Source organism: Macrobrachium nipponense, chromosome 10, assembly GCF_015104395.2.
Source record: "Macrobrachium nipponense isolate FS-2020 chromosome 10, ASM1510439v2, whole genome shotgun sequence".
Lineage (NCBI taxonomy): Eukaryota > Metazoa > Arthropoda > Malacostraca > Decapoda > Palaemonidae > Macrobrachium > Macrobrachium nipponense.
In genome coordinates this window covers 95,480,541-95,493,215 of record NC_087204.1, presented here as the reverse complement: position 1 = coordinate 95,493,215, position 12,675 = coordinate 95,480,541, and the positions used below count along the sequence as shown (strand labels likewise).

At 36.9% G+C, this 12,675-nt stretch overlaps 1 protein-coding gene across 1 annotated transcript in view; it reads left to right on the top strand.

Annotated features, from left to right (window-relative positions):
- The first annotated feature begins 73 nt into the window (after positions 1-73).
- Positions 74-12,675, top strand: part of LOC135224050 (glutamate receptor ionotropic, kainate 2-like) — a 27,020-nt gene continuing 14,418 nt past the window's right edge. Inside the window, exons 1-6 of the mRNA XM_064262967.1 lie at positions 74-190; positions 4,045-4,515; positions 5,364-5,551; positions 7,472-7,719; positions 8,389-8,490; positions 8,858-9,139. Of these exons, the coding sequence (XP_064119037.1) occupies positions 4,487-4,515; positions 5,364-5,551; positions 7,472-7,719; positions 8,389-8,490; positions 8,858-9,139 (849 nt within the window). The 5' untranslated portion in view covers positions 74-190; positions 4,045-4,486. The remainder of the gene's footprint in view (positions 191-4,044; positions 4,516-5,363; positions 5,552-7,471; positions 7,720-8,388; positions 8,491-8,857; positions 9,140-12,675) is intronic.

Genomic DNA, 12,675 nt, shown 5'->3' with positions numbered 1-12,675 from the left:
TCAATCACGCTGAATTATTCTCGTATTCGAGGCGCGCACATGTGCAGTGAAATGTCTCTCCTTCCGTCGGTATAGATCATCGAGTAAGTCCGAGAGTATGAGCAAGAGCCAGTTGCTTGCTTCGCCTCGTGGGTGCTTGACGTGAAAGTGTTGTGCGTTGTGTCTGTAGAAAAGTCTTGAAGAATTGGATGTAAGTTTGCTGTTAACGAGTGCTAGTTTTGACAGCTTGTTTTTAACAAGGACTTCGTTACCCTCAGTGTTGATTTGAAACAGTGTTAGCAATTTGATGGAAATGACAATGAAAACAATGTTTGTTCGTTTAAATTGAGTGAAAGGAGGAGTATTGTTCAATTCATGGACGGAAAGTTGACTGACTCACCCTTGTCATGTGTCTTAATCCAAAGCACGATGAATTATGTATGGACGGTGTTCAATTCCTTTGTAGATTTCTGGCTGAAATTACGCCATCCAACGCCAAAGTATTCTACATGATGTCCTATTTTTCTGTCGCTGAACTGACATCGAATCCTCGATGTAACGTTTTTGAGTGACGTCATAAATGTTGCTGATGAGCTCTATGAATCATATATTTAGGACAAATTATTTTCTTCCATAATGTGGTGCCAGAGAGGATTCTTAGAAATGTCATAACAAAGGAAAGGCATTTCAATCCATATACATAATATCTATTTAGATATACGTGCGTGTAATTATAAGCACATTGACACGTGATTTTCATATGCAAACTTTACCACATAAAAAGTTAAATACTATGTGTATATTTGGATCAGTTTCGTCTTCATATGTTAGGCGCTGTCGGGGGGAGTGATGCAGAGTGGTTGAAATTTTCAGCATATACGGAACAGCGACAATGCAAAACGAAACCAAATATTCACACTGGCCAGGATTGACATGCAGTTTTTCATTTTTTCTTTGATAAGGTTACATGAATAATAATGTTTGTGTGTGTATGTGTGCGCGCGCATTTGTGTGTATTACCTAATAATTATTGGCTCCAAAGAAAAGAGAGAACAACTTAATGCAGCATCCATTAACTGATGCAGAAAACTTCTTATAAGCGTCAGCATCTTCGTTCGTCTATGTAGAAGACTCATCTGAAGTTTATCGACCTCTTATAAACACATCCGCCGTCACACACACACCCCCCCCCTCCCCCAAGTCAACCCCAACCCCCACCAATATCTGCATAGTGCGCGATTGTGGACGTCACATTGCGCAAGATTTCTCGCGTTTCCTGTACGTTTAAACTTTACCTTCCAGCAACGCTTGAAAATCATACGAGTCTGGAAATGATGAATCCTGCGCATCAACTTGACGTTTTCCATTTCCCACATGGGGCCAGACCACCCCAGAGCTTTTATCCTTCTTTTTTTTTTTATGCTGACATTTTCATTAACCACGCCTACGTCGTTTCGTAACGTTGGTTGCCCTTTCAGCCCTTCATACCCCGCATGTTTTCTCTAAAAAATCTACTTTCATCAATTTCGACCCTTTTGTCCATTATTATACAGGGTGTCCATAACGTCCCAGTACCATTACAATCAATAAATACTTGTAATGGTACTGAGACTTTATGGACACCCTACATGTACAACATCAACACCTCTCTCCCATAAAGGAGAGTTGACACAACGATCTGTCATACAACCCAACTTCTGCTTCCATTGCTATACGAGTACACATTCTTCAAGTCAGCGTGCGTGTCACGCAGCCGTTTCTCTTTGCAAGTGGTCCCTAGACCCCTATACTTATCTGTTTTTTAGAATTGAATTCAAGCCAAACAGAATTCACCATCGGCATCATCATTATTGAGATTCAAGGTCCTTTGTCAAGTTCTACCACGCTGTCAGTTCCACAAATCTCCACACATTTACACTTGACAACTTTAATTACATAATTGTAGGCCTGTATGAAATACATTACTGAATGAAAAAATTGGATGTAATATATATATATATATATAATATATATATATATATATATATATATATATATATATATATATATATATATATATATATATTGTTTTCCAACCATCTTTAAATAATCGTGTGTGAGTGGGGAATAAAGTGCAAAAAGTAATATAATACAATCTGATACAAATTTTCGTTTAATGAAAGAGTTACCACCGTAATTGCTTAATCAAGTACCTCTCTCTCTCTCTCTCTCTCTCTCTCTCCTCTCTCTCTCTCTCTCTCTCTCTCGTCTCTCTCCATCTCTCTTCTCTGCTGCTCTCTCTCTGTTTGATGGCTGATGGCATGAAAGCATGCAATTTGAAGCGTTTCGCCGTTAGTATAGATATGTTATGAGGCTATAATCGATCTGACGACCTCGAGGATCCCTTTTGGCGAATCTTGTAATCTCGTTGACACTGTATTGATCATATAAATCGATTTATTCTCTTTTAGTCAGCCCTATATAAGCAATACCTCTGTCGCCATATTACTACTAAAATTGGGGATGTCTTACCGTCTCACAGACGCTGTATTGATCTTGTGAATCGATTCATTTTCTTATAATCAGTCTCCTAAATCCGATACTTTTGTCGATTCATTTCAACTGAAATTAAGATGAATTAATATTTGCAAGAAGTCTGAGTATGTGTACATAGTTGACGAAATAGAAATTCGTGAAGGGAAAATTTGAAATGACTCTAGACACCTCAGTAAGCTTTTGCTGTTCATTTTATGAGGGAATTATCTGTCTTTATTTATTTTAATTATCTGTCGTGTTATTAAACTTACGAAAGAGCTGACCATTTAATTTCAGAATTATGACCCAACAGAAAAGCTTCTCAAACTTTAATGTCATAATTGGCTCTGTTGTTATGACTTCAGTAACCTGTCAAAATTATGACCTCCATTGACTCTTTTGTTGTCAAAATTATGACCTACATTAATATTTTGTTCGTCAAAATTCTGAATTACAGGGAACTTCGTATTATCAGACTTATTAACGATCCCCTCATTATCAAAATTATGACCAGCACCGAGCCACCTCTAGTCAAAATTATGCTCTGCACTGATCTCTTTATTATCGAAATTATGACCCACAGAGATCCTCTTGTCATTAGACCTTGAAGAGCCTCTTGTTATTGAACTTCGGACCTACAGTGGTCCAACTTGATATCAACATTATTCCTTACATTGATCTTCTTTTTATCAAAATTATGACCTCCAGAAACCATCTTGCTATAAGACTTATGACCCACACAGATCCACTTATCATTAAACTTATGACCTGAACTGACCCTCTTCTTAACTCTGTTTTCTATACTTATTTTTTGTATTAAAATTATGACCTCCAGAGACCATCTTGTTATAAGACTTATGACCCACACAGATCCACTTATCATTAATAAACTTATGACCAGAGCTGACCATCTTCTTAACTCTGTTTTCAATACTAATTTATTTTTATCAAAATTATGACCTACACAGGCCATCTTGTTAAAAGTCTTGTGAGCTGCACATATCCTACGCGGACCCTCCTGTTATCAAAATTATGTCCGACACTGGTCTTTTGTTACCAAAAGTTTTATCTACAAGGCCCTATTATTTATAAGACTTGTGGCCGACACAGATCCTCTTATTAAACTTGACCTCCGCTGACCCTCTTCTTACAAAAATTATATCCTTTACTAATCTTTTTGTTGTCAAAATTTTAACCCACAAAATCCTTCTTGTTATAAGACTTAGGACCTACACTGACTCACGTTTATGAATCTATGACCCCTAAACCTTTTTATCAGTCTTATTTTAAGGACCAGCGTTTTTCACCAATCAATTGTGACTTCACTTTCTATCGTAATTTCCTCCTTATAAATTAGGAGCCAGTCTTACGACTCCGCGGACCCTTTGATTTACAGTTTTAACGTTACAGGCTCACGATATCACAGTGGTCATGTTACTAGTTTGAGGAATGACACTTGCTTTATGTGATTTAGAATTTCAGTGACCCTAGGTCAGTTACTTTGCATATTTATTTATTTACTTATTCATTTATTTATTTATTTCTCTCCAGGAAATTCAGTCGAATCATCGGCCGGTGGCTGGTTTAGTTTAATTAAGCCAGCTTAATGACAGCACAGGTACCTGCCAAAAACAGATGGCAAGAGTGTTAAGTTATTCAAAGGAATGAATGACTGGTGTGAACCTCTAGAATCTGCCATACCAACAGAGACGTGGATTGCCTTATCACTCGAAAATTTATTCCATCCTAGTGACGCAACTCAGGTCGAATAATCACTCACAAGGGAACTATTGCCGCGAACAAGGTCTACTATAGACCTTGGCTGTGAATTACTACATCACTCGTTGTCGGCTGCTTTTTCGTGCATCATTGTGACTCACTGCCACTCGCAATAGACACACAAGTTCGAAATGTCAGTTGGCCACAGGTTGCTCCTCTTCCTCCTGCAAAGCAACACTCCAAGATGAGGCTGAGCTAATAATCATTATCTAAGATGAGAGACGCCCATTGTGGGTGTTGCAGGTAATGCAGTACTTGTGTGTATTTTTATCTCCAGCTAAAATTAAATCAAATAATCCCTTTTTTAGTCCCTAGCTGTAACTAATTTTTAAAACTTTTACTTTACCCTTTTTAGCCTTTTACTTTATCCCCTTTCTCTTTGCCTTTCTTCAGTCTTGCTGTCCATATTCAGATCCTTTTACTTCATATCCTTTACTTTATGAATCGTTTTATTTTGCTGTCCAACCACCCCAACTCTCTGTTTTCACTGTCTCAAGTGCTGAATGTCCGAAGTGCCCCATTTCTTGGTATGAAAGTCTAATGAGATTAAATTTTAAAAGATTAAAAAGTAAATAAATAATGAGATTAAATTTTAAAAGATTAAAAAGTAAATAAATATGAGAACTAGTAAGTAATAAGTAGAGAGATTAAGATAAGAATGTGAAACTCCGGAGGCAACACTATATTAGTCCTAATTCCTTTTAATGTACCTCCGTTCATATTCTCTTTCCAACCTCACCTAACAAGTGCAGCTACGTAGGTTTCCTCCTATCACACCTTTCAAACCTTTTAACTGTCAATTTCCATCTCGCCCCTGAATGACCCCCACAGGTCCCAGCGCTTGGCCTTTGGCCTAAACCCTATATTATGCTCTATTCTGTTACAAGGAGTTACGAGGATTAGGATGTCTCAAAGTCTTGTTAGTCCATCCTAAGAGGAGAGACATCGTGTGCTCACTTATCTCTAGGAGCAGGTTCCACTGTTCATTCACAGTGTTCTAATAGATTTGGTCTAGCTTTCTTTTAAACCCTTCCACAGGCTTCGTTATCCTCCATTCAGGAGATGCTTTCTACACCCTCTCTGATCGACAGGGCACCTCCGATGGTAGACTGGATGCACAAACTGGTAGCGACGGTCGTCTTGATTGTGACCGTCGCGGGACAATGCCTCTGTGTCGGGGTCTCCTCCGAGAGCCAGTACCCGCGAGTGGTGGACTTTCTGGTGGATTTCGCGCATTTCTACCAGTACAACGAACTCTTCGTCGTCATCCACCAGAAAGGTACGAAGTGGAGGAAGTTGTTTCTCTCTCTCTCTCTCTCTCTCTCTCTCTCTCTCACTTATATATATTATTAGAATAATAGTAGTACGCTACTACACTGAAGTTCTCTCTCTCTCTCTCTCTCTCTCTCTCTCTCTCTCTCACACACACACACACACACACACACACACACTCACACTCACACACACACACACACACACATATATATATATATATATATATATATATATATATATATATATATATATATATATATATATAGTATAGTAGCAGTAGTAGTAGCAATAGTACTACGCTACTACAGTGAAGTTCTCTCTCTCTCTCTCTCTCTCTCTCTCTCTCTCTCTCTCTCTCTCTCTCTCTCTCTCTCTCTGTTTTTTCAGAGCGGTAAAGCATGTACATTTTAGAAATTCAGTAGTCATGTAGTGACATTTTGGATTGAATTGGTTTAATCAATTTTTTTCCATGTTTGCGGAAAATGTCTGTTGTGAGAATTTTTTTCATGGCCTCTGCTTAGATGTCAATTTAACTTGCAACAGTACATTCATATTATAATTTATTCATATGAGATATTATTTTTGTATATAGTTATATAGTTGAAGGTTTTTATCATTTTTGGAATTCTATTTGGCATTCTTTTCAAGTTATATAACCATTCTCAAAACGAATTAATAAGTTTTTCGTGTAGAAGCTTATTTTAGATTGATAAGTAGTATATTTCATATGTTGTAGCCATTACATGCCTTCAGAATTCACATCCAACTCCAGTCTTGCACAAAAATAACCCTTATAGTTCGTGTATCTTGGTAAAAGTTTCATTTTGAGAATTTCGTATTTTAAATCTATATAACTTTACCTTACCTATACTTAACATCGATTATTTGCTCGTATCCACACATAGAATCTATTATCTAGAACCCATCTTTCTTCATGATCAACACACCCACTGTAGGTTTAACCTTTCGTTTCTGAAAATGTCAGAGACTGGACATGTTACATCTACACTTAATGTCTACGAGTATCTTTACCCCTGACCTACTTTCAAACATGATGGTTCTGTTTTTAGCTAATACACACATTTACAATATACATTTTAGCTTTTCGTTTTCGAAAAGTTCAAAGGCGTTTGGAATTTGGTATCTCAATTTCGTATCTACCATTAGTTCTTATCTTGTTTTCCATGTTAGTTCTTTTTGGGGAAATAACGACTCAATTTTTGTATCTCAGAGTAGCCTAGATCTAGTAACTTGATTTAGCTACAAAGTTGCCAGTTCGCGATGGACGATCCAGGGAGGTTATGTTACCAGGTTGTGATTTCTCTCCTTTTATTAGATAGGGTCAATTAGACCCTTGTAACACATTCAGTAACTTAGAACCTGATCATTCTTAAGGAGTTGGTTTAGATTACAAGAGTCTTAGAGTACGTCCATTCTACAGAAAAAGAAATGTCTTAAACAAACGTCGGAAACAGGTTGACAACAAATGGAGAATGAATCTAAGAAATGCTGGACGATCGTAGGACTACCAATAAGTCGGTGATTTGTATTTAATCTGTTGTTGATGTGTGCCCGATAAATTGTCGATGTGGTTATGATATGTTTTACTATTGTGTGGAACTCGCCCTTATGCTAGCACGGACCCTTACACACAGGTAGTTGGTAAATGTGGTAAGGTGCTAGATGGAATAAGAGGCCTGGTATGAACCTCTAAACCCAGCCCAGAATAGAACCTACTACTAATGCTATTTTAATGGCTGGTATGAGCCTCTGGCTCGTCCCAGAACGGAGTCTACTACTAATGTAATTATATATAATGCCAGACTCAGCCCAGATAACCGAGAACAGAACCTAGAACTAACGTCATTTTAACATAAGAATTAATCTAAAACTTTTTATTTTAAATCAACTTTCTTCCTCAAAGATCAAAAGTTGCTCCAGGAGGTGGCTCGCAGCTTACTTCAGGGAGAAGTGGAGGCCACGACCCTCGTCGTCAGGTCGTACCAGAAAAAGTACCCCAATGCCAAGTCGCTGCCCCTTCAAACTTTCTTCGCCAGAGATTTCACGAAGTACTCGTTCCTGAGGCCCGACTTCCCTCCCGTGTCCGTCACCAAGAGGCCTCTCTTCATCACGTCGATGGCGAATATCCTAGACATGGAAGGCGAGTTCGGGGTGAGTTCAATAAGGGTGCCCTTTCGTTGTGCATGCTCGCTCCCTGGTGCCAATAATAACCAATAAAAAAAATAACTTTGACATCAATAGCAAAACATGCGAATACAAAACGTGTATTGTACGACACTTTGAAAACATATTTGAGTCTGTAAAGCATATCATGTCGATGAAATCCAGGACGGCTTTGATGTGTCACTTCAAAAATTGAGAATTTTATGCCCCGTTAGACAGAGAAGGTATAAAAATTGAAATTGGTAACTTTGAGATCTTGTGTAGTTTTATTTTCTTCCCAAGAAAATCCGGAACCCTTTAAAAATGGAAGGAAGTAGACCTCCATGCATCTGTATTAGCAGTGACCAAGGAGAATCTACCTTGAAAAGTTAGATGAAGAAAATATAACTTGTGTTCTCACAGTTGTGGTTCTTATTTTCATGAGCATACGTTTGATCTTGGTCGTTATCATTATTAGAAATTATCCTATTTGAATAGCAGTTTTTTTTCGAGCGATTTAGAAGACTGCGAATACAATGGTCATTTATTTGTAATGAAAACATGATCATTGTATAATGAAATGAGTTGTTGGTTAGTTAACAAATTGTCGAAGTTGCTAGACTGAATTCATAATGCAACAAAGCTGACCATAAAACCTTTCCTTTTCATTTGTTACAGTGGTCCATTGGGGAATCTTCCAGACTGAACCCTTGGCTCATACTATGTGGAGATGAGATACCTATATTTTCGGCCAGTTATTACTTCCCTTTGGATAATCTTGTAAGACTTTGGTTTTACTTATTTATTTTTGCATAATTACTTTGTTGTAAGTAATTAATTTGGAGATCATTCAATTTCAATAATGGAATCTCCAGTCTTTATTAAAGTTTTTTAACTGAAAACTTTGTTCTTTGGTCGAGAAATTTAGACTTTTTCAGAAAAATGTTTAATCCCTAAAATACAAAATACACTCAAATCGTGAAATTCAAGCTTCCAAAGAATATGGTAGGCATTAGTAAAAAGTAAAGTAACAGTCGGGGTGGGGGGTGACTATTTTTGTTTGGTATTTAATTTCAGTTACTGGGAAGGGGGCCAGCTAGTGGATAATATTAGAATGTTATATCCGTCGCTTACTTTCAACTTTCAGCTCACTGTGGCGAGCTGGACGCGACCAGAAGACGGGAAGCCGGTAAATATCGACCTTTGGGAAACGTACCAACCCGGACCAAATTTTCCCCAGCGGAATTCCGTCAGTGGGTTTTGGCAGGATTCTTCGTCGGGCCCAAAAGAAGAAGAGTCTGCTGCTGCCGGGACGAATGACGCTGAAAAATTATACCCCAAACGAGGGTGGTATTCGTTCCCTGATGCTAATTTTGCCTCTAGGAGAACTGATCTTACTGGGATGCATATCAAATGCCTGACGGAGAGCGTGAGTAGAAGATAGATGTGGCCTGTTTGTGCTTGCTCTGTGTGTGTGTTTTGTGTGTTTGTTAACCCATTTGTTGAGTCTGACATCGACTCGGTTGCTATGTAGTCGTACTACTAAAGCGTTCATTTGTGGATAACTTCGATGCGGACCAAACTTCCTAGACAAGACATCAAGTTTGAGTTTCGTTTGTCAAAAAATAACTTTTAACATCAACAGCAAAACATACGAATACAAAAGGCGTATTATACGGAACTATGAAAACGTATTTGAGTCTGTAAAGCATGTCATGTCGATAAAATCCAGGAGAGCTTTGATGGGCCACTTCAAGAATTGAGAATTTTATGCCCCGTTAGACAGAGAAGGCATAAAAATTGAAATTGGTAACTTGCTACGTAGATCAACCTAAAGATTATGTTAAAGCCTGTATACCTACGTCAATATCAGGATCAATCGTGTGGAATAACTCTCGGAAACATCAAATATTTGTAGCATCACTGAAGACGCTGTTTAGGTCGCGTTTACTTCTTTTGAGGTCAAAGAGACGCTTCGAACTGAACATCATTTTTGCCTTTGCTTATTCCTAAGAACGAGAAATCATTCCAACCATCCAGCCCAAGGTCTAGAGAAAATGTATTTTCTAGAAGCTGATGCAGTCACTGTAATTATAGATGAAATTTCTGATGGAAGGAAGTGAAGATGATGAATTAATCTACTGTCCCTGTATAAGACAGACAGTTTACTGTATCTTCAGTCATTTTTTTTTCTTCCAACTTACTATCCATCCTCTCCTAATAATTGTTTCGTAGTACAACTGCGAGCTTTTCCTCCTGTTACACCTTTCAAACCTTCCTACTCTCCACTTTCCTTTCAGCGCTGAATGACCTCATAGGTCCGGGCGCTTGACCTTTGGCCTAAATTCTATATTCCTATTCTATAATCTAGGTCCCAGGGGTTGACCTTTGGCCTAAGTTCTACATTCCTATTCTATAATCTAGGTCCCAGACCTTTGGCCTAAATTCTATATTCCTATTCTATAATCTAGGTCCCAGGGGTTGACCTTTGGCCTAAATTCTATATTCCTATTCTATAATCTAGGTCCCAGGCCTTTGGTCTAAATTCTATATTCCTATTCTATAATCCAGACAAGGAGAGACACATTCGCTCTTATTATAGAAGTCCTTTATCAATAATGACGCCCTCAAAATCTCCTCTACCTTTAGCACTGTTGTAACGGTTGATAATATGACTAAAGCGTCATTTGTTCCAGTGAGATAAATACTCCTCAAAGGCTAACAAAAAATATGAACTTATTTTCGCGGTTCCTATTTCGTCGTGTTCGGAAGTCATTGCTTATCAATTATTCGTTAGCGTGGCGCCCCGTGCAAGGAACATACTAGACCTTTGTCCTCTAGAGAGATTATCCGTTATAGAATATCTATCGAACTATAAGGGCTATAAACCGTTACTATCGGGTTAGCTGATGCTATCGTGTAGCCTTAGATCGTGTAGACCAAGCGCTGGAATCGAGTTTATTAAGCGCTTACTTTCCCGAATTATTTTCAAATAATCTCATCATTCTTTAAGAAGGCGTATACATTTATATTAATTGTATATAAACATTTCATAATCCTCTCTTAATATGTGAAGTACGACCCAGAAAACCATTTGCCGATAAAGTGCCGATACACTCTACGGGTTTATCCCACCATATTTCACTACCTTTTCTTGCCTCGAGTCTTCATACTGCTGTTAATACGCTGCTAAGGTATTTCGTCTTGACAAAGTATGAATATTGGCCAATAATTTTTCAGTGTTAACTTTGAAGTTAAAAGAATTATGAGGGGACGGGGAAGACTTAATATAAAATGAAATTAATGATGCAGCCAACCTATTTCCCAGGACTTGTTTGAGAGGGTCTACTTCCTTCGAATAGTAATAATAATAATAATGAATTTATAGTTTCCAATGCATTGTTTATAGTCCTTTACATATTCTGAAGGACAATGATGTCAATTATATTAATTCGAATGATTTTCTTGATTGAATGGATCGCTTGACCTAATTTTTAAATAAAAAGCTACTCTGCCACTCTCCAATTCGTGTGACGAAGTGCTTAATAACATCTCGCATAATATGACGCGAGTGAATCGTTTCCATCACTTAACAACCCAACCCTTTGTCTTTGGAAAAATATGTTTCAGCTGCTTCCTTCTGGACAGTTTTTACGATTAGCTTTTGTCATCGTTTCTCTTGAACTTTTTCGTTGACTTTGTATTCTTCCTGCTTTTTTCTCAAAACTCGCTCCTATTTTTGATTGGGCAATGTCAGTAGGTTTCGCTGGAAATACTTTGTGATGAACGTAAAGAGTAAGAATAATATCAATAACTGCAATGCTAGTAAGAGAGGGAGCGATGAGATTATTATTATTATTATTATCATTTGGCAGAAGACATTCTTTTAGGCAAATGCTGTTAAAAAGTATGGCAGAATTAAGCGAGTTGATTTTATATATTGTTCTTTGTATTTTTCTTACAATTTGCTTCTCAGGCTCAGCGATGTTTCTGAGTCACTGGCCAGTTTTCATATTGGGAATTTCTAAAAATTAAAAAAAAAATGCTGAAGGTGATCTTTTTGCACCATAACCAAGAAACTCGTCGCCCTAATCGGAAGTAAAATACTCCTCCCACAAGGGCGAGACGAGTACATCAACCTTTGACCTGGACCTGAGATCCTGTTTTAATAAAATAAAAGATCACCTTCAGTATTTTTATAATTTTTAGAAATTCCCACCATGAATATTAGCCAGTTACTCAGAAACATCGCTGAGCCTGAGAAGCGAATTGTAAGAAAAATAGAAAAAACAATATATAAAATAAACTCGCTTAATTCTGCTATTCTTTTTAACAGTATTATTATTATTATTATTATTATTATTATTATTATTATTATTATTATTATTATTATTATTATTATTATTATTATTATTATTAATTATATAGCGACGGGTACTAGAGATAAAAATCGATTAAATTATCATCGGTTATATTATATTATTATTATTATTATTATTATTATTATTATTATTTTATTATTATTATTATTATTTTATCATTATTATTATTATTAACAATAATAATAATAACCATACTTGACATAAAAAATCGATTAATTTCTCTCAGGTTTATTATTATTATTATTATTATTATATTATTATTATTATTATTATTATTATTATTATTAACTATAGCGACTGGTGCTCGAGATAGAAATACATTAATTTCTCCTCGGTCATCGCTTCCATGAAACGCTGTGATGTCCATTATTCACACTCACACTCATCACACTCACCTAGATTCTCCGAAGGACATGAAATATTTGATCATTTTAGACGGTGCTCGATAAAAATAAAAATAAAATTGAAGTTATCATGTTCGAAGTTTTGATTCGTATGTCTTTAAAAACCTAACGTTAGAATACTCAGATTTCCAAGCTTGTCTTTGATTCTCTCTCTCTCTCTCTCTCTCTCTCTCTCTCTC